This window comes from Bidens hawaiensis, unplaced genomic scaffold, assembly GCF_021521415.1.
Source record: "Bidens hawaiensis isolate Kalapana, Puna unplaced genomic scaffold, B.hawaiensis_p1.1 tig00011081_1, whole genome shotgun sequence".
NCBI lineage: Eukaryota > Viridiplantae > Streptophyta > Magnoliopsida > Asterales > Asteraceae > Bidens > Bidens hawaiensis.
This window is the reverse complement of record NW_027491856.1, coordinates 666,364-686,659: the sequence shown is the minus strand read 5'-3', so window position 1 is coordinate 686,659 and position 20,296 is coordinate 666,364. Positions and strand designations below refer to the sequence as shown.

Genomic DNA, 20,296 nt, shown 5'->3' with positions numbered 1-20,296 from the left:
TGAATATCAAATAAAGATTTCCAAGATCATCCTCGATAAGGGGACTAAAACACGAGCCAACCTTAGCATCTTCTCTAATCACGTGTCTAAGTCATTCATAACACCTTCTTTTCATTTCTATCTCCCCTCTCTTTTCTGATCGCATCCAACCGTTTGGCTTATATCCTTTCACAAAAATGCCTGTTTTCTATCATACCATTTTTTTTAAGAAAAATATATTCTATCAAACTCCCCTAATGAAATGCCCTACATAGAATATATCATTGCTTACCTTAGATTACAAATCAATATAAACTATCATATTGATATAACTTTTTGATAAACCTTAGGGTCCTTTACTGCCAATCAACTATTTGCCCAATCCAGCACCACTTAGTTATGTCTTTCTCTAGAAAACACACTCACCAAACCAAACCAATCCAATTAAACCACACCACCATTCATTGATAGGTATAATCAACCCTTTATATAAACCATTTCACACTCAATTTTCTCTTCTCCATGACCATAAACTAAACACCATGTGCTTTGAAGCTTCACCTTTCTTTGAATGGCTCAACCCATCATCGGCATCGTCTTCGTCATCGTCATGGCCATCCTCTTCACACGACACCATGATGTTCTCTAGAGAACAAGAGTTTCCCGGCGAAGCGATGCAATGCCTACCTCTACTCAGTCAATTACTCAATAATCAAGATGAAAACGATAGAGTTTCGAAGATCAAAGAAGAAGATAACGTCGATAAAGTGACAATTTCACTAAGCATCGGTTTTCCTAGTTATAGTACAGAAACCACACGCGATTCGGTGATCACTGACAAGTTGTTTGATGAGTTTAAGGAAGAAGATGAACAGAAGAAATCAGATATGAAGATGAACTTTAATGATAAGCATAACCATGGGTACAACGCTAAGAGTGATCATGATCAAACAAGGTTTTGGATACCTACAACATCTCAAATCCTTGTTGGACCTATGCAGTTTGTTTGTCACTTATGCAACAAGACCTTCAATAGGTACAATAACATGCAGGTAAGTCTTTCCATATATAGTATATATGCATTCTATTAAATTATCTCAATTAGGGTTTCTTTCCATATGGATATATATTTGATTCTTTGCTGCATTATATATTGCTTTTAAGACTTGTTAAATAACATACAAAAGTGTTTAATAAGATTTATGAAATTTGCTTTATAAAATAAATTTATGAAATTTTGTAACATGGCATGCCTAGATAATTTTAGGGTTTGACTAATTTATGTATCGCTTAAAGTTTGATTTTTCATCTCTTATCACAACTCCTCAAGCTCTTAATCTCTCAAATTTCTATTGGAATTGCTACCGCCAGACAAGCAACAAGTCGAGATATTGAGGAACCGCGACACATGAACCATCTGTAGTGTTCATATATATGATTGTCTTTAATAGAAAACATATAAAAATGTGTGTTATCATACTCCACGTGATAGGATCCAAATATTTTTTTCTATTTGCAAAAAAGGTCCTAATTCTGGAATACGATTTAGCCCCAAAAAGATTGAGCCATATCATTCATGATTCATGCATGATGAAATTTTAGATACTGTATCCCTTTATTGAAATAATCAATTCCATTAACATCCTTTGAGTCGTTGAAAACTTGAAATTTAGAAAAAACATGAAGCAACTGTATTATAGTGGAAGACTGACCGAATATATGTTGACCATATGTTTATGTTGAAACTTGAAAATGCTGCCCGTTTTTCAAATTTACTGTTGATCCCATGAAGTAACGTGGCCATGGCTGACATTATTAAAGTTAAGTTGCCGTATTCTTAATCAATGTTTCCAGACTTCCAGTATATATACTACTAAGTTAAATAATGGGATATTTGCTATGCGGTCACAAATACTCAGTCTTCTTAGTAGTGTTTCACGTTAAATATATCTCACAATATTATGATGGATATATAATAATATGACAAATGATATTTATAACTTTTTGACAAGCATGCTTAATATATAGATGCACATGTGGGGGCATGGTTCTGAATATAGGAAAGGGCCAGACTCACTTAAAGGCACACAACCAGCAGCCATGCTAAGACTTCCATGCTATTGTTGTGTTCAAGGGTGCAAGAATAACATTAACCACCCTCGAGCCAAACCGTTGAAGGATTTCCGCACACTTCAAACGCATTACAAGAGAAAGCACGGGACTAAGCCGTTTACATGTAGGAAATACTGTGCCAAAAAGTTCGCGGTCAAGGGAGATTGGCGGACACATGAGAAAAATTGTGGCAAGTTATGGTATTGCACTTGTGGATCGGATTTTAAGCATAAAAGATCACTCAAGGATCACATTCGCGCCTTTGGGAATGGACATTCACCGCATCCTTGTTTTGAAGTGTTTGATCATGATGACAAAGAATGTGTTACTGGTTCTGACGATGAAATCACACGTTAATCGTAGTTAATTAGCCACGAAACTATTTAAAGTTTGATGCTATTAGCACTTTAAAGATTGCTATTAACAATCATTAGAGTTCTAGTAGAATCAATACTTTCTTTAAAATTTTCTCATATGAGTATTGTTGTAATAAGGCAGGAATCCTCTTAAAGCCTTGAAGTCCATAAATTTTCATCTTTTCATAAGTGAGAGGAAAAGAGTATGTGAAATGTCTCTCCTCGATCAGAGAAAATTTACGGGCTTCATAGCTAGCGGTTGATTTCCACCATCTGACTTTAGAATTCTGTTTCGAGTTTTGGTATGTTAAACTTTCGTTTTAATGTTGTTTCTTCGAGCTACTTAATTTGTGGTTTATGTTTGTTTGTTACACGAGATGCTTAATTATGACATCATTTTGATTCATGTTAACAGTACTTTACACCTTCAAACTACATCAAATACTTTCCTAGGACTTAATTTTAATGCAGCAATTTTCGATTAAAAAAATGTAACATAGCTCTCTTTTTAAGAATGTATAATCAAAAGCATTGTTATAGATATAAGATCGGGGGTCGGTTCAGTAGCGTGTCAGTGACTCTAATGACCGTTAAAAACAAGCATTTTATAAATATCAAAGTATCTAACATTCAATAAAAACTTTATCACAACTACTAAAGGGGAGTTGTCACTCGTGACAAAAGGGCCTAGTCATACAAATCAACATCTCCGGTATCAGCGGCATTCCTCCAACTCTCATTTATTTAAATGTTTCTTTTCTATTTGAACTGTGAACAAATAGTTTAAATAGATAAAAAGTCTACTATGTAGGGTTGGATTAATGAGAAAAAGGAGTCCACCTACTCCACCTATAATATCTTTGTCATATGAACTAAATGCAAACTTCCTATTTTGAGTTTAATAAAAAAGATCTTGAATTCCAACCCAAAAGAGGGGCAACACAATGTCAAATCATAACCCAAATTTCCAAAGGGTCTTGCAAACAAAATTAATGTTTCCATTTTTGTGTTTTTAGTTAGATGATGATCCGAATGAATTGATAATCTGGCGTGATTTATTAGAGATCTCAATTCAAAGGAAAAGAATTTTTTTTTAACGATAAACACACACCCTTGAATTCTATTTGTAAAATTCACCTAACAATGTTCACTTTATGAGACTTGAATTCGCAGTATTGTAGTAAAGATAAACATCTAACATCACTATGCCAAGAAATTGAGCATGAACGGATGAGATATGTTGTAGGCTAAGGGTTAATTGTCATAACAAATGATGACTAGGATTTTACCGTTTTAAATATTCCTAGCTAGTATGTCAACAAGAAACATGAAGTATGTGAAGGAAAAAAGGAACGCAATCTATATTCATGCCAGCATTATGCTCCACACAGCAAATTAGCCTATATGGATAATAGTATTTATTACATAAATATTTGTTACTACTGAATTATATCTGTTAATATTTTTATATGCCAGTGGCTTGTTTAGACTCGCAAGACTAGCAAAAATCGATATATAAAATTAAGCTTGAACTCTACTGTCAAATCAAGAACTCTGATTAAACTTAAGCTCATGGTTTAGCCCATCACATTCCTAGACATGCGTACTTTATGTATTAAGCGGCTGTCACGCTCCTAGACATGCGCACATGTTAAATAGGAGAAAGAAAAAGCATATGCTTATTTGAGTGACTTAATTGGAAAAAAAGGGTTTCGGTAACCTAATTGAAACAATACTAAAACTTTGTTGTTATTCTGTGGTGACTTCCCTTTAGTAAGTAATGATTAATATAATTAATATGGCCTATTCATACTCAGTTATTTTACTAAATGATAGTACACATGATTTTGGCATGGTTTCACGTTCAAGTTGCATTAATTGCTTTGTACGTGATTCTTTAGGATTATATGTTACAAGCATTGATACCTGGGCATATATAGATCCAACAATATGTAGAGTGCCACAGGTTTAGCCCTTTTAAGATTAGACAAGAGAATCGAATTTCATGTCCTAACAATCATTATCCCGACTAGTTTGTATGCGGAAAGTTTCATACCTCGCTGTATCAAGAACACACCTTATTACATTTATTAGATATACTCCAATATATTTTTATTATACTTGTAGCACATTAGTCTAAAATTGACGTGTCATAATTATAGAGTTAGACAAAAAAAAAGGGCATAAATGGATAATCATTAGAAGATTTAAATTACATTAATTTGTACAATGGTATTTCACACTCTTGAGCACTCTAAGCCCTTATGAACTAACACATGGTACCTAGTCCAAAATAGGCGTGTTGGCAAATAGCATAACCTATTCCCCTCGTAACATATTGAATTACTTTTTCTTAAGATTGACTAATACACCTTCGCATTCATACAAAATGCATCACGTGCTCTCTGAGCTTAAAATTTTGAGATTTCATGAACTCAACTCACCATCACAGATGATGGCGTGCCATTTATACCACAATGATGAGTTTTGTGAGTTGTGACCTTCCTCATAGAAAACGTAGTGACTTGGTAACATATAGCGCATGTACATATAAAATATGATTGAAATATATACATGTATGAACTTGTAAACTAGCTTGTAAGTAATCCCAAAACATGCAAACTTGTAAACAAGCAATTTGCAAGCATGTAAACTCGTAAACATGCAAATAACATATTTCATAAACTAAGTGAAACATTTTTTGGAACTTTTAACTTTCAAAACTTTTCGTAACAGTATCATGATTGAGTAAATATAGAAAATCAGGAATCAAATGGCCAAAGTTTGTGTACACGTATCAAAAGAAAAAGGTTTGAGCCTTTCAGGCTATTTGTACCTTAGTCGATTGTAATGCATCAAAACGTTGTTAACTTGTTCACCAGCGTTCATTATGATCTTAAATCTTTTAGCTTGCAATGCTAAAAAAACGATACCGATTTGTTTATTAACGTTCTTATAAAGTTTCTTGACCATTTATAAATGGAGTTTGTTACTTTCTTAGAAACATATCCATATAAATATTACATAAAGAGTCTATTTTTAATGGTTTTGTGAAATTAAAATAGTTGACTTTCAAAAATGCTTTCATAATTCATAATTTCATACACACAACTTCACAAGCATTATTGGGTTAAAATCTAAATCGAGCCAATCTGTGGGCTACGGGAAAAAAGACAGCCCAGTTTATACAAGTTCAATATTAGAGTGTACAAAGAAACAAGATCCGGTCTGTAACCCATAACCAAACCCGATTAGAAACGGGTTTGACAAGAACTTGAACCTTATCCTACTATGGGTTGAAATAAGGAAACTGGTTAAATGACACCGAACCGGCTGCACATGATCCTTGTCTTTCTTCAGATCGGTCCAAAGCCTAAGTTGTTCAAACCCAAACCCTTGTTCGAGGAAAAAAAAAACTCAAACTGGTTCTGTGTGCCTCGACTCTTTGATTTCAAACATGAACAAGGAATTTTGTTTGATTAACTAACTGAACAAACATGAAGAAAGACCATGCTCGTTCAATTGTATTCGTGTTCGCTAATGTCTTTGTTTACGTCTACTAATGTTTGTTCATTAAAGGTTTTTACCATATTTAACGACTTTCATAATCTTATCATTTAGATATAAGCAAAATTACTAACTATGAGACAATAATATATATGAGCATTATGTGATAATTTATATGTAAATTAAGATATGAATATGAACGTTAAGAAAACACTAATTAGTGTTTTTTTTAAACATTCACTACCCCATAAATCAAACTTCAACACGAAGTGCGAAATGTCAAGGCAGTTGCATAAAAGATTCTTGCCTGTTGTACATGAATCTTCACAAGAATTTGTGATCGGTTAACACTATGTGAGCAATTTTGTATCATATTCTGCAATTTGATTGGCATAACAACGGTTGATGAACTAAAAATGGCAAAAGATGTGACATGTATGCATGTTGTACAAGGCCTTCAGTGACATATGTTTGTATATCTTTTAAAACATGATTACATCAATCAATCTATAAAAAAGTGTAAACCAATTACCACATCTAAAAACTGTCCACATTGTCACCTACGAATAACAACACTAGGAAACTTAAACTTATCTGAAATAAAAGGAATAGCCTTAGGATTGTTAACAAGATCTTCATACAAATCATACTCAGCCTCATAATCATGCAAACTCAGCTCCTTCTTCTGATTAGTATGGTAATGATGCTTAGCCGAACCCGATTTACCAAACCCAAACATGCTAACTTTCTCACACAACCCCAAAGCAACCATAACCGTCTCCATACCCGACGAGTAATGAAACTCGGGTCCACCATGCGACTCGTTCCACGCCTCTAACGACTTCCCAGACTCCACAAACCGTTTCACCGAATAATACTTCACAATTCGTGCGCATAACACGTCGAGCTGCGGGTCTGTAATGATCAACGGTGATTTGTGCGACGAATTGCAAACGGTGTAATCAAAAAAATGGACCGGTTGTGACATGTACATTATTATCGGCACGTGATCTCCATACGGGTGACAGAAGCAGCCGCCTCTGCGAGAACATAAGTGCAGGATATTGCTGTTAATAAACGAAACGCTCGTTTTCGACCCGACAAACCGTTCATACCCGCCGATTCGCGCATTGTTTAACCGAATCACAAACTCATGGCTATCAATTACTTCACCTAGACTGGCTTTCAGCAAAATCCCACTATTACCCACCACAGCACACGTCTTGTACTTCCTGGTCCTTGAGCCTTTCAGCACGTTGACCATGTTTGACTTTGACATTACATCAGGTTCAAACCGCCGGCGGCGCCACCAATCTTGTAAATACCGCCGGAAACTCACCTGCAGTTTGTGTAAATCAAGCACGGTAGGCCCACCCCTGACGGACTTCGCTCCGGTATCCAAACGGTAGCGTCCAATTGACCGGAACGAACGGTGGAGATTAAATTTGGGGTTTTGAAAGTCACCGTCCACCAAGTGTTCGACGTTTTGCCTCAGTGAAACATCACCCAAATCCACCGCAGCAAACGCTAATAAACTCTGATTCAAAACCATTGGATGCGTCTGAGTTCGAATTGAGTCGGTGAGGATATGGCGGTCTCTTCCGGCGCCGGAGACGATGATACGGAGGCAGAGAGTGACGGCGGCGGCGGCGAAGACGAAAACTGCACTGAATAAGGGGCGGACTGACCGCTTCAGGATCATATTGAATGGGTCGGGTCGAAAGTGACAGATTGGGATTGGATGAAGGTATGAATGGCCGGTGTCATAGCTTGTTGAGAATGGAGTTGAAATAGAAATAGATGAAAGCTGGTGGATTATTATTGTTCATTGCGTGTGGGTGTGATGAGTGTTTATTGAACTGTTAATCGTTTATCTTGGGAAGGTGAGATTCCATTTTATTCCTTTCACGTCATTTTCTTTTATAATGGTTTTAATTAATCCCATATATTGCTTTTTTTCCTAACTAATGAATTGGTTATTGACAGTTTCAACTGTTAACGTATTTGTTTCTAATGGTCCGTAACTAACAGAATTCTAACGCCGTTAGTTTCAAGTCATCAGAAAAACGTTTTTGACCGGAAAAATCAAATTTGTTGCCGGACCTGAACACCACAACCACCAGCAATTGACTCACCGCCAACCAATTACCACCACTTGAACACCATCAACTGATTCCGACGATGGTTCTAGGGTTTCTGACGATCTCAATAATTGGGGTTTTACTAGAAAAAAGTTCCTAAAGATCCGATACAAAGTTACCAAGATGTTTGAGACGAAAATGTTGAGTTTTCGGGGAAAAATTTGAGTTTTCCGGCCAAAAATGTTTTTCCGGAGACCTGAAACTAACGACGTTATGATTCTGTTAGTCGTGGACCGTTAGTAACAAATACGTTAAAAGTTGGGACCGTCAGAAAAATATAATAAACTCAAAGAGTCAATTTTGATTGAGATTAAATTTCGTTTCCTTGAGCTTGATTTCCAACAAGCGATAGAAGTGGATTCGTGATAAAAGCCATAATTGAAACAAATTGAAGCTAGCGTGATAGCATATGAAACAGTCGTGTAAACATAGGAAAAATATAAATAACCAAAAACAATAATTTATTAATGTATAGCAACTTATCGTAAAGAAAATATATATTACTACTAGTATAATAATTTTAATATTTGTATACATTGAGAGCACATAAAATTTTACTAAACGAATAAAAAGATTTGAGAAATCCATATTCCGAATTAGATAAACCAAAAAAGATGGTTAATTTTTAGAGTGATTTGAAAATAAAGTTAAGGTTTTGTACAGTGGCGAAGCATGGACATATACGTTGAGATGGCGAACTTAATATGCATTAAAAGATCATAAACCATAGGGGGTGGACTTAAAATTTCATTCAAAAACGGGTAAATTTACACTATGTATAAATTTTTTCGGCCGAAAAGGAATAAATGTACGCTACCGAGCAAAAAAACGGAAGGTGCCGGGGCTACCCCTGAGCCCAACTAAGCTACGCCGTTGGTTTTGTATATAACAGTCTGTAATGTTTAATATTATAAGAAGTTATTTTCGTTAATTAAGACACTTTGAAGGTACAAAATAAATGTTTAAACTTTGAGAAATATCAATAGAACAAAATTTAGCTCACTTTGTTTGAAAGATTGATATAATTTTAATATATATCTTTGTAACTGGATCTTTGCGTTTTAGCGACTTGCTTTGACACCCTTTAATCAAACTCTTTTGCTTAACACGTCATTAATGTAAATGCTTTTCTATATAAAGGTGGGTTTCAAAAATAAGTTTGTGATAAAATGATAAGATATCTGATTTTTGGGTGCAATATCTCTCTGATTTCCTTATCGTTCAATTGTGGTGTATTGTTTACGATTTATTTTGGCTAGATCCTATCTAAAAGAAAACACAAAATAGATCGGATAAATGAAAGGAACAAATATTTTTGAGAGCGATTATTCGTCTTCCTAGTACAATAAAAGGATTTTTCACACCCTTTTCTTGTGTCGAAATAATAACGATTCTTTATCTTTATATTGTTCATCAAACATTTCTAATTTTATTTTTGATTTTTTAAAAACGTATCAGAACGTTTATTAGAGTTATTACATATCTTCTTCTTCTTCTTCTGAGAGAGATGGTTGTGAACATGTGTAAGAATTAATTGGTGAATTAATCACATTGTAAGCATAAATTAAAAGCAATTTAAATATAACTACGATTTTTCTTGGATCCCACTTTAGTAAGTTTTCATGCAATTGAGATGTAGCCATCACTGTTTCCATCAACCAATGTTTAAAACTTCTAATCATTTAATATGTGTAGTATTCTTTGTTCATCCACATAAAAAGGATTAATTAAATTAAAATACATTGAATATACTATGTATTGTGCATTCTTTTTATTGAATTTGAAATCTTATAAAAAAAATTAGAAATTATACAATTTTAGGTCACATTTAATCTTAAAAAAAGAATATACTAATATGAAAGTGTTCACTTATCTTTATACAAGCCAGATTTTATATAAAATTCTTCTACTAGATCATTTGTCTATTCAACTCTGGATTATCAGGACTTGGTTAGATTCATTTACAACATATCATCTTGTTGTCTACAAAAAGTTATTTTTGGTGTATGAGATAAGTAAAAATGGAAGCAATTTTCACGTAAAATGAACAACTTAGAGCAACTTTCACCTCGAATCAAAAGCAAATTTCGTCTAGAATCAACCAGTTGGAGCAAGTTTAGCCGGTGAAGAATGTTACGTCACCGCGATTTTTCTCCCTTGGTTTTTCTTTCACTTCATTTATATCTCTTATTTAATTTAATATTCTATATAGGGTAGAGTTGAAAGTTGATTGCATATATGTGGATGAACAATTAGTCAATAAATTACATTGTAATCTAACTATTAAAAAGAAATTTAAGTGCAAGACTTTCTTGAAGATCCATCAATGACACGAGGGGAAATCATGTAGTTGAAAAGCAAAACTTAATTAAATGTTAAATGAAAAAATTAAAAGAGTTAGAAAGTCAACCGGCCTGTTTTGATTTTCAACTAGAAGTCCGGCCCATCTCAATAAAGCAAATGGTACTTTGCATGCAACTCTCAAGGAACCTGGAAAGTGGTGTCACTTTTCCTTTAATTCAAAGATTAATAAAGTAAAAAAACTAAAATAATAATATATTCTTTGATACATTTATAAACCAAGATCATCAAAGGTTAATGTAGGACTTAAACTAGGCCTTGTGACGTTGTCAGTTCGGATACCAAGCCCACTCGAGTTTTCGTCTCAGTGTGTTACGTCAAAGAGTTCTGCTCTTGTGGCAGCACAACAGTTATCGAGTGGCAGCCAGCGGTATGGTTTCCTAGGGGAACGCCCAAGCCAAACTCTAAAGCCAACGTATGCCCGGTTAAGACAACATAGTCTGGCCAGAGTGGGGCAACGGGACTCTCCAAATTGGAGAATGCAGTGGCCTAAACACAAAAAGGGAAAGTCGCTTCTCTAAAAAAATTTAAAAAAAAAAGAAATAAATCAAGGCATTGCCATTTCAAACTATGTTGAAACAAATACACATTTCTGAAACCAAATGAGCAAGAAATGAAAAACTTTGTTAAAAAAAAAAGAAAGATCAATCAAGTCTTCAACTTTATGAATTTGTTAAGAGTTTTCAATGGATCCATCATGTTAAATCTTCATATAACATCTAAAAGATTTAAAGAAACTGTCTTAATCATAAAAAGACATTATGAAACACCAACAATATAAGCATTCCAGGAATCTTTCTGTTGAAAACTTGTAACTTCTTCATACTTGATATCTTTACCGTCACCGAACCCTTGAATGCTTTTAATATTCTCACTGTCAGGCATTTTACGGATCCAGAAATGAACAGACTGAAATCCTTCTTCTTCCAAACAATCTTTAATCTCCGGCAACGACCACCTAACACAGAAGTAATAATCAACGTTCGAATATTAGTCAAATGCCTAAAATATCCTTCAATGATAATGATATGAAGAAAGTATTACAATCTCCAGCTGTACGAAAACGCGTGTCGAAGCTTCTTGTTTTGATGTTTATGCAGGGTATAATGTAAACTGATTCTTGTTTTCCTTTGATTATGTCAAATCCTGTTTGCTCCCATGTATACTGCCAAGTTATGGATGAAAATAAGATAATATACTAAAAACATGGTGAGCCAAGCCTGGGTCCGCTCGGCTCTTCAAATTTTAATATCTAATAATAAACTAATGTGTATGCTATAAATTTGTTTTCTTTTATATATCAATATGTGTAAACAAAGTTTGACGAGGCACAAGCCATCTCGAACTTTTTAAGCCAAGCCGCTTTGGTTTTTTAACCCAGAGCCCCCCCGTGGTTTGTTGGCTCACTCGTTTGTCTCGGTTAAAATAAACTAAAAGCTTTAACATAATAATAAACATTGTAAAAAATAACAAAAACAATACATATAATATTTTGAATCTGCTTTTCGGTCTTTAAATAACTTGAAAAAAGAAAACAAAAATAATACATATAAATATTATAAATTCTCTAGTTTATAAATTTTGCATTATGTGTATGTTAACAAATTATTTTTGTCGTTTATATATCAATGTGTAAAAAAATTACAAAAGAAACAAATTAACGAGCCAGCACAACGAGCCACGAGCTGGCTTGAGTTTTTTGATGTATCTTCTGAACATTCATTCGAGCCAAAGCAGACATATATGGAACAAGTATCGAGCCAAGCTCGACGTCTCAGCTTGTTATAATAAATGAGCCGATCAGTGGATCGTTTAACTTCGAGTTCAAGTCGGAGCCCAAGCTGGCTCGGCTTGTTTACAGCCCTAGTAATTATAGGATATGTAATTACCGTAAAATTTGGAAACTTTCTTTGCATCCTAAGTTCACATTCGGATGAAGTACCTCCATAAAGATCCATAACAAAGATCCCGCCTTTCTTAGACAACGCTTGAAGAGCATTTTGTTAGGGTTGGAGACTCGAACAAAGGGTATTAGGGCAGCCGGCCCTAATTAGGGTTAGCCGGCCCTAATGGGTCCCATCTTATTTGTTTGGGCCTAACTTGGAGAACAAGTTAGGAACCCTAGATTTAGTCTATATATACCCTAGTTGTAATTGTAATCTTGTGTGCCTTGAGCTTAATAAGAAAACCTAGTTGCAGCCCGTGGACGTAGGTCCCCTCGCGGGGACCGAACCACGTTAAATTCTTGTGTCGTTTATATTTTCGTTTATGTGTGTGTGTTGATTCCGCGCGCCGCTTTGTTCCTAACAAGTGGTATCAGAGCTTTGGCTCGTTGTTTACACACGGTTTTGCACGGGTATCGATCGAGAAAAAAGGTAGAAGAGGCTGGTTTGAGAAGGGCTGCTACAGTGCCGCCGCTACAGTGCCGCGGTGAACAGTATCCGGCATGAACAGTGTTTCCGGCCGTGAACAGTGATTCCGGCGGTGAACAGTATTGTCAGAGATCTTCGTTTTTCTGGTTAACAGGGCTGTTCGGGGCTGTTTTTCAGGGCTGTTTGGGACGGTTTTCCGGGTGATTTTGCAATTAGAATTCCTGTTTTGGACTTCTTGGAGTTGCAGGTTTCACTCGGGCTTTGCAGGTGAAGGTCGGGTCAGGTGTTTCGGGTTATGACATCGCGGGTATAAATGGTTTTGTTTATAGTACCAGGTTAATCTCTTTGAAGCCGCCGATTAGGGTTTGGTTATAAAACTCTTGGATTCGTCGAATAATGGTTAGAGATTTAGTTAGTTTCTGTTGACTGTTTATTATCAACTGTTTGAGAACCGAGTTACGTGAAAATCAATATTTGGGTTTAGATTTGTCTGCGAAGTTTATTGTAGGAGCAAATCGGTCAGTTGACAATGTTCGGTAGAGAACATCCGTCAAGTTCTGGCTCGTACCATTGATGTGTTCACTGTTTCGATTTGTTTCCTGATTGCTATTGTTATAGCTGAAGACGGGATGGGTATGATCGAAGGTTTGACCGGTTTGGATTTCGGTTGGTTGGTTTTGTCAAAGGAACTTGGATGTGGTACTGTGGGATAAAACAGGTGAAAATGGAACTAGCAGGTTGGAATGCTTTGGGTTTTAAGTATTCTGATTCTGGTGTGCTGGTGACGACATAAGTGAAAAAAAAAGGGAAGTCAGGTTGAAAGGTTTATTCGGTTAGGATTAGCTGATCGGGTGTACAATCGCGGAATCCTTGGTACCGTTTGCTTTCGGTAAAGCTCTACTGCTGTTAGTTATAACCGTTTGCCGGTTAGCTGGTCTGGAACTATGAAATTATTTCTTGTTCGGTGGTGATCAGCAGTTCGACATTTGAGGGGATCCGGGATCTTGTGCTGGGTGAACACGTTTACCGGGAAAAGTACGATCGGGGATAATCTCATGGAATGTTGGTTTTGGTAATGGGTTGGGATAACAGGGACAGTGGGAGCTGGGCATAGTTGACTTCGTGGAGCTGCATGGAGGTTCGTGACATTCTTTAGAGTCAATGTCAAAAGATAATGAATTCTGCTTCTGAGAATGTGTCTGGGTTGATGCATTGGGACTCAGTGAAGGCAGTGAGACTCTTGGGTTCGAGATTCTGGTATACTTCATTTCATGTTACCCACTGTAGTGAAGTATTGGTGAATCTTATTGAAGACTTTGGGAAGGTACAAGTTTATGTATCGCTGGAAGAAGGGAACCAACTTCCGAGTATTAAAGTCTTGGCTCGCTGCATCGGGTAGAGCTAAGTGGATTCATTTTGCAAGTGTGAATCCTGGAGCCACCGGGATGTAGCTGAGTGCATTCGGAGGTTTAAACTAGGTCAGGGGTTTTGGAACAGTGGGAGCACGAACCGTGTTCTAGGTACAGTTCAAAACACCGTTGGGTTTTGAATACCGGAATTCCGAATGGGAAAATCTCTCCTGGGTACTTGCAGGTTTTGGAGAGTGGTGTTTTCTCTGGGAGTCTCTGGAGCCGGTAGTTCGAATCAGTGGGAGCCGGTTGAGATTGAGGATGAGTCAATGGCGGGTTTTGCCATGGCTGGGTCATTGATGACTGTTGGGTTGGAGCTCAATGGAGCTTCAACTGGCTCTTCAGGTAATTGAGGAGCGGGCCGCTGCAACTAGGAGGATTAGATTGAAGTCTTAGCTTGTTTATGGGAACTGAGGCTTGGAGGACTTCTTTTATTTGAAATCATAGCTTGTTCTTGGGAGCTGGAGGCTTGGAGAACTTCTGACCGTGAAGTTTTAGCTTGTTCTTGGAACTGGAGGCTTGGAAGATTTCTGTTTTTAAGATTACTGGAGTTACAGGTATAGGGTTTGCTTGGATGGTGGATTGAGGATTGCTCGAGCCTCCAAGTGGGAGATTGTTAGGGTTGGAGACTCGAACAAAGGGTATTAGGGCAGCCGGCCCTAATTAGGGTTAGCCGGCCCTAATGGGTCCCATCTTATTTGTTTGGGCCTAACTTGGAGAACAAGTTAGGAACCCTAGATTTAGTCTATATATACCCTAGTTGTAATTGTAATCTTGTGTGCCTTGAGCTTAATAAGAAAACCTAGTTGCAGCCCGTGGACGTAGGTCCCCTCGCGGGGACCGAACCACGTTAAATTCTTGTGTCGTTTATATTTTCGTTTATGTGTGTGTGTTGATTCCGCGCGCCGCTTTGTTCCTAACACATTTTTGAAATATGAAACAAGCTCATGCCGAGTATGTAGACAACAACTATAATTAAACGCACAAACAATGTCTCTAGCTGGAATTGCTTCAACGGGCTCAGAACCACTTACATTTTATTCAAGTGTTACATTATGCACCATGCTTTGGAGATTGGATTTCACTAACTTAGCTTCTCGAGGCTGCAAAACGTTCCCGTGGTAAAGGAAGATTCTAGAAGATAAATCCGCCCCGATTTTGTTCACATTATTCTCCATACACCAATCGAGCGCCTCTACGTCTAAATCTAAACCTATCGACGTCCTTCTCGAGTTGCTTCTGAGCCACTCGGTGCTGAAATCAAATCACATATTTCATATCTAATACTTCCCATTTATGGCAAGTTCTATGATCCACATTGATTTAGTTTCTTTAAAAACTCAAAAAGTATGAATAGTTAAAGAATTTAGGTTTTCATCATCAAGTTTAAAGCTTTACTCTTCTACTGATACTAAAACACATTTATTGTAAGCATAATATATATCCAGAAACATTTAATTTCATAAATCCATGATGATTATAACAACAACAACAACAAAAACAATAATAATAGTAGTAATAATAATAATAATAATAATAACCTTAAGAGAGCAGTGCCACAGAAATCTTCTTGAAGATGAAGAGGTGCTCTGCCACCAACATAAGTCAAAAAGAACATCTGAAGATAACTAATGTCTCCTTTAGGTGACTGCAACAAGATTCAAGAATACTCAATAAAACCCTAATTAAATCAAGGGTTTTGTTTGAATCAGTAATACCTGTACAGATTGCTGATAAAGTGAGAATTTTGATGGGAGATGATGAGTATCTTGGTTGTCGTCTGATGGGTTTTGGTCGTCTGATTCTGGTTCTTCGTCGGAGAGATTGGTGGGCTCAGATTGGGGTAATGCTTGTGGCTCATCGTCTTCAAGGTAGTATGATGCGTCCTTGCGATTACGATGGTTTTGGTGTTGGTTTCTTTGCTTCTTTCCGTTCTTACCCATTTGCGGCTTCGTTGTTGTTCTGGGGTTCAGCTGGCGGCTGGCTATATTGTGTTTGCTTTCCGTTTTTAGGTCTCAGTTTCGTTTCGTTTCGTTTCATTTTTAACTACCAATAAAGTATGGCTACTACATGGGGGTGTTTCTTGGGTTCGTTTTTTGGGTTTCGGGTTCTTTGGGTTTCAAAGTTTTAAATATTGAACTGAAACCCAACCCAAATCTCCTACGGGTTTTTCGGGTTCGGGTAATTCGGGTTCGGATTTTTTCGGGTTGGGTTAATCGGGTTTCGAGTATCCTAGAAAACAAACAAACAAAATAAAAAAAAAAACAAAAACAAAAAAAAAAATTAAGAACGACAATGCTAAAATTAAAACAACATATTTTTCTTTGCTTATAACAAAATAATCAAATAACAAACCAACATAGTTTGATAAAACAATTCAAAAGAAGAGTAAAACTAACTTGAGCCTTAATCGTATTCAATCGGGCGTGATTTGGTTGTTCGATTTCGGTTGCTATTAGTAATGAACGGAAAACATAAATTAATAATAAACAATTGATCCATAATAGTTAGAATGACAACAGTCAATTAGAGCTAGATTATGATAACTTTAGTGGCTAAGACTTAGCTTATGATACATAAAAATATATTTAATTTTAAAACTAGAAGTTTATTCGGGTTGACCTGAAACTTATAAATCAAATCCGAGAACCAACTCAATTACTTCGGTTCGGGTTCGGGTTAGCCTTTTCTCAGGTTCGGGTTAGTTCGGGTTCGGCTACAGGTTTTTTCGAGTTGGGTTTCGGGTTTCGGGTAAAAGTGACAGCCCTATGGCTACCTGGATGTACACGTTAGCAAAAGGTCCTTCACGCCTTTGATTACAGACAGTGCTGGTGACATGTCCTTCTACCATTTCCGGTGAAAACTCATCGGCCGAAGATCCATTGTAGTAAAACCTTGGCTCATGGCTCATGCACGACATTGTTTTCACGAATGAGACTTGAATCGGTAACATTCTCTAAAGTAAGCCAAGTAAGCTACCGGCAAACCGCTAGAGCACTGTTACTTTAATACTATGTATTCTTACTACTGATAATAATCTATACTAGCAATCCAATCAGTGATCTTTATAACTTTTTCTTTTTATCAATTTTCATTAAAATATAAATATCTCTTCAACCATACAAACATACTTGATAGTTTTGCTACTTTTGACATTTGTTTTTCATAATCAATTTTATATTTTATGCAACAACTACATCAAGTAAATCACACTAGCTAATATCAAACTATTGGTAGATTTTTGGAAGGATAAGATTTATTTTATAACCAATCAAATTATTAATAAACGTTTGTATATAAATTATTAATACATGTGATTGGTGCACTCGAAACCAAATTGAAAAATAAAATACAATATATAAGATACACTCATGTATTCACGCAGTCGGCATAGGATTTTCTGAGGCTTTTAACATTATATCAGTCTAACGAGTTCCATATGCTATAGCTTGATACAAACACAGATAATTCGAAGTGGTGTAATCCAACAACCAAACCCTGCCATGTGAGAAATTGTAGCCCTATTTTTGTTATAATCATAATTAAGGTTCCATGAGCTTTTAATATGTTTAATTGGTATTGTGCGTGCGTAAAAGCTCAGAAAATTTCGTTAGATGGTGTATAAGTTTCAACATGTTTTGTTCACATAATCATGCTTATAAATAGACACTAATACTTCAAAAAAAAGGGGGGGGGGGGGTTTATAATTTATCTTCTCTATTTTCTTATGACGACATAGATAAGATGTGATTACACATGAAACACGAACATGTTGGTTTCCAGTTGCCAAATCTTGCAGAGTTGCATCTGAACCTAGGTAAACCAAAGTTAGAAATCCTTGCTAGTTTTTATGATCATTTTGTGTCCTTACTAAATTCATGGGTTAAGGTTTGTTTTCTTCTACATGATTATTAACTAATGAAACTGATTATTTGCCATCTAAATAGCTAGATAATCAGAGGCGAAGTGTGTACTTGAACCAATGTTTCATAACCATACTAGACGGTGAACCCGACGTCCTCTTATCGTTTCAATTATTAGACCAGCTCGAGCAGGATTAAAAACCATATAATGTTATAAATAATTTAAAGTTATTCAAACACTACATGATACTTAGTTACTCCTAAATAAAAGTTCAATGAAACTACGTTGCTATGTTTCATGTATTTAAAATAAATTTAAAAATATGTATTGGTTTTTTAAGGAGAAACAAACATGGAAAAAAAATTGAAGAACTAAAACGGGGTAATTCAATTTGTATTTATTTGTTCAGCAACCTTTATGCTTGCTTGTGTAATAAATGAACGAACATTAACAAAGAATTACGTTTGATTAATTAAACAAACAAATGTGAGCAGAGGTCTTGTTTACTTAATTGTGTTTGTGAACATTCGGAAACGTGCTCGTGAACATTTGTTCGTTTATGTTTGTTCATTGCGCTTGTTTATGTTCGCTCGGATAATTATTTCTAAGTATTTAACTTGGTTTATGTTTTGGCTAGTTATATATTATGTTTTGGATTAAGAATGTTATTTGTTTTTCGAATACACACACATATGTTTATTTGTGTTCATTTATGTAATTATGTTGGTTTGTGTGTGTTTATTTTCGTTGACGTTTGTTTATGCTCGTTTTCAATAGTTTATGATATTAACGAACGGACACAAATGAACACAAACAAATGCATTTTCTCAATGAACAAATACGAACAAGAATTTTTGTTCGGTATGTGTTCGTGAAATGTTCGTTTGTTTGTTAAATTCTTAACGAATGAACACAAACAAGGTCTTGTTAGATTCGTTTTGTTTGCTACGCTAAAGCTGGTTAAGTTAATGTGAGGAAATTGCATGATTCCCAGACTTAAGGCGTTGCAGTTATAAATGTTTTTAAGTTTGGCTTTCTTTATCTAAAAGTGACCAAACTAGTGAAATAAATATTTACCTTTGGTTTCTATCGTGGAGTATGATGCTTGCTCGCTTCTAGGCATCTAGCTAGATTAGATTTCTTTATTGGGTCTAAATTCTAAAACCATTGTTTGGGTTGCTAGGCCTTTGGGCCAGGCCGGCCCTATATGGGAGACACATTGCTTTTCGGCCTTTAGTTTTAGGATTAAAGGTATATTAACTTTTTAAAACATTTAACTTTTTTAGAAAACACAATGTACGATTGGTATTAAAAATTCAAATGTTATTTATATACTCAAAGTTCCCTAGAGTTAAAGACTCTCAAACACAAATTTGAATTAAGTTTAGATTCAATTACTACCAACGACGAGATCTATGAATAACTCTGGCGGGGGGGAGTACTGTTCTGGCGATTGTGGACGGAAAACGAGTTAAATAGGAAGAACTAACCGGTGAATGTGACAGGTTTTTAGAGAAGAACAAGATGATGCGATTGCTTGCACCAAATGAGAGCTCATGGCTCTGATACCAATATAGATCTCTTAATTATGTGTTAGAAAAAGTGCAAGTTTGTGTTGTTGTACTGATAATTGCAATTAGGGTGTGTACAAGAGAACAAGTTAAATACCTACCTCATATGGATATAATACTACCTCTAATGTTTGTCCAATTACATCATGTCTAATAAAAGTTGGTTAAAAATGAAAGATTGGTAAAGTTCTTTAACCCTATTGGTTGGCACTTATTTTCAATATAAGAGTTATACTCGACTAACTATTATTATTGGGTCGTGACTTGGTTACACAAACTCCAACCTAGCCTCTAATCACCACAAAGCCAACTTAGAGTTTTCATATTCCATAAAAACAAAACAAAAAGAGTTTTAAGGCAAACATTTAACCAACACCAAAAGTTATTTTGCATTAGGAATTCATAGGAATTGAATTGATTCGATTATTGTTGGAAAATATACGAAACATAAATAAAATAAATAACTAATGAGTGTTATATGAGTTTTAACTCAAGAATTTCAACTCAAGTTCACTCTTAAACTTTGAGTTAAAAACAAGACTGATGTTTCAAATTTTGTTCTTGATTGATGATATGGGTAGCCCAGTCTCTAAGGCTGAAACAGCAACAAAATCCGAATCAAAA

At 35.7% G+C, this 20,296-nt stretch overlaps 2 protein-coding genes and 1 pseudogene across 2 annotated transcripts; 1 reads left to right on the top strand and 2 right to left on the bottom strand.

The window, feature by feature from the left end:
• Positions 1 to 327: 327 nt before the first annotated feature.
• LOC143537138 (zinc finger protein WIP3-like) lies at positions 328 to 2,734 on the top strand. The gene is made up of 2 exons (XM_077030968.1): positions 328 to 1,031; positions 2,008 to 2,734. The coding sequence occupies exons 1-2, from the start codon at positions 522 to 524 to the stop codon at positions 2,446 to 2,448; spliced, it is 951 nt and encodes a 316-aa protein (XP_076887083.1). The 5' UTR covers positions 328 to 521; the 3' UTR covers positions 2,449 to 2,734.
• Positions 2,735 to 6,510: 3,776 nt separating this feature from the next.
• Positions 6,511 to 7,656, bottom strand: LOC143537137 (beta-1,6-galactosyltransferase GALT29A pseudogene; annotated as a pseudogene).
• A 7,602-nt stretch (positions 7,657 to 15,258) lies between these two features.
• LOC143537136 (uncharacterized) lies at positions 15,259 to 16,210 on the bottom strand. The gene is made up of 3 exons (XM_077030966.1): positions 15,956 to 16,210; positions 15,779 to 15,885; positions 15,259 to 15,491 (listed from the first exon to the last, which is right to left on the bottom strand). Exons 1-3 carry the CDS (start codon positions 16,178 to 16,180, stop codon positions 15,275 to 15,277), a joined length of 549 nt encoding a protein of 182 aa, XP_076887081.1. The 5' UTR covers positions 16,181 to 16,210; the 3' UTR covers positions 15,259 to 15,274.
• Positions 16,211 to 20,296: the final 4,086 nt, after the last annotated feature.

What these genes read in the sequence shown, in the direction of transcription:
- LOC143537136 (XM_077030966.1), bottom strand. Translation starts at nt 16,180, where the DNA reads ATGGGTAAGAACGGAAAGAAGCAAAGAAACCAACACCAAAACCATCGT. An exon ending in TTTATCAGCAATCTGTACAG is followed by an intron (nt 15,886 to 15,955) that starts GTATTACTGATT and finishes ATCTTGTTGCAG; the next exon opens with TCACCTAAAGGAGACATTAG. An exon ending in TGTGGCACTGCTCTCTTAAG is followed by an intron (nt 15,492 to 15,778) that starts GTTATTATTATT and finishes ATTTGATTTCAG; the next exon opens with CACCGAGTGGCTCAGAAGCA.
- LOC143537138 (XM_077030968.1), top strand. Translation starts at nt 522, where the DNA reads ATGTGCTTTGAAGCTTCACCTTTCTTTGAATGGCTCAACCCATCATCG. An exon ending in ATAGGTACAATAACATGCAG is followed by an intron (nt 1,032 to 2,007) that starts GTAAGTCTTTCC and finishes CTTAATATATAG; the next exon opens with ATGCACATGTGGGGGCATGG.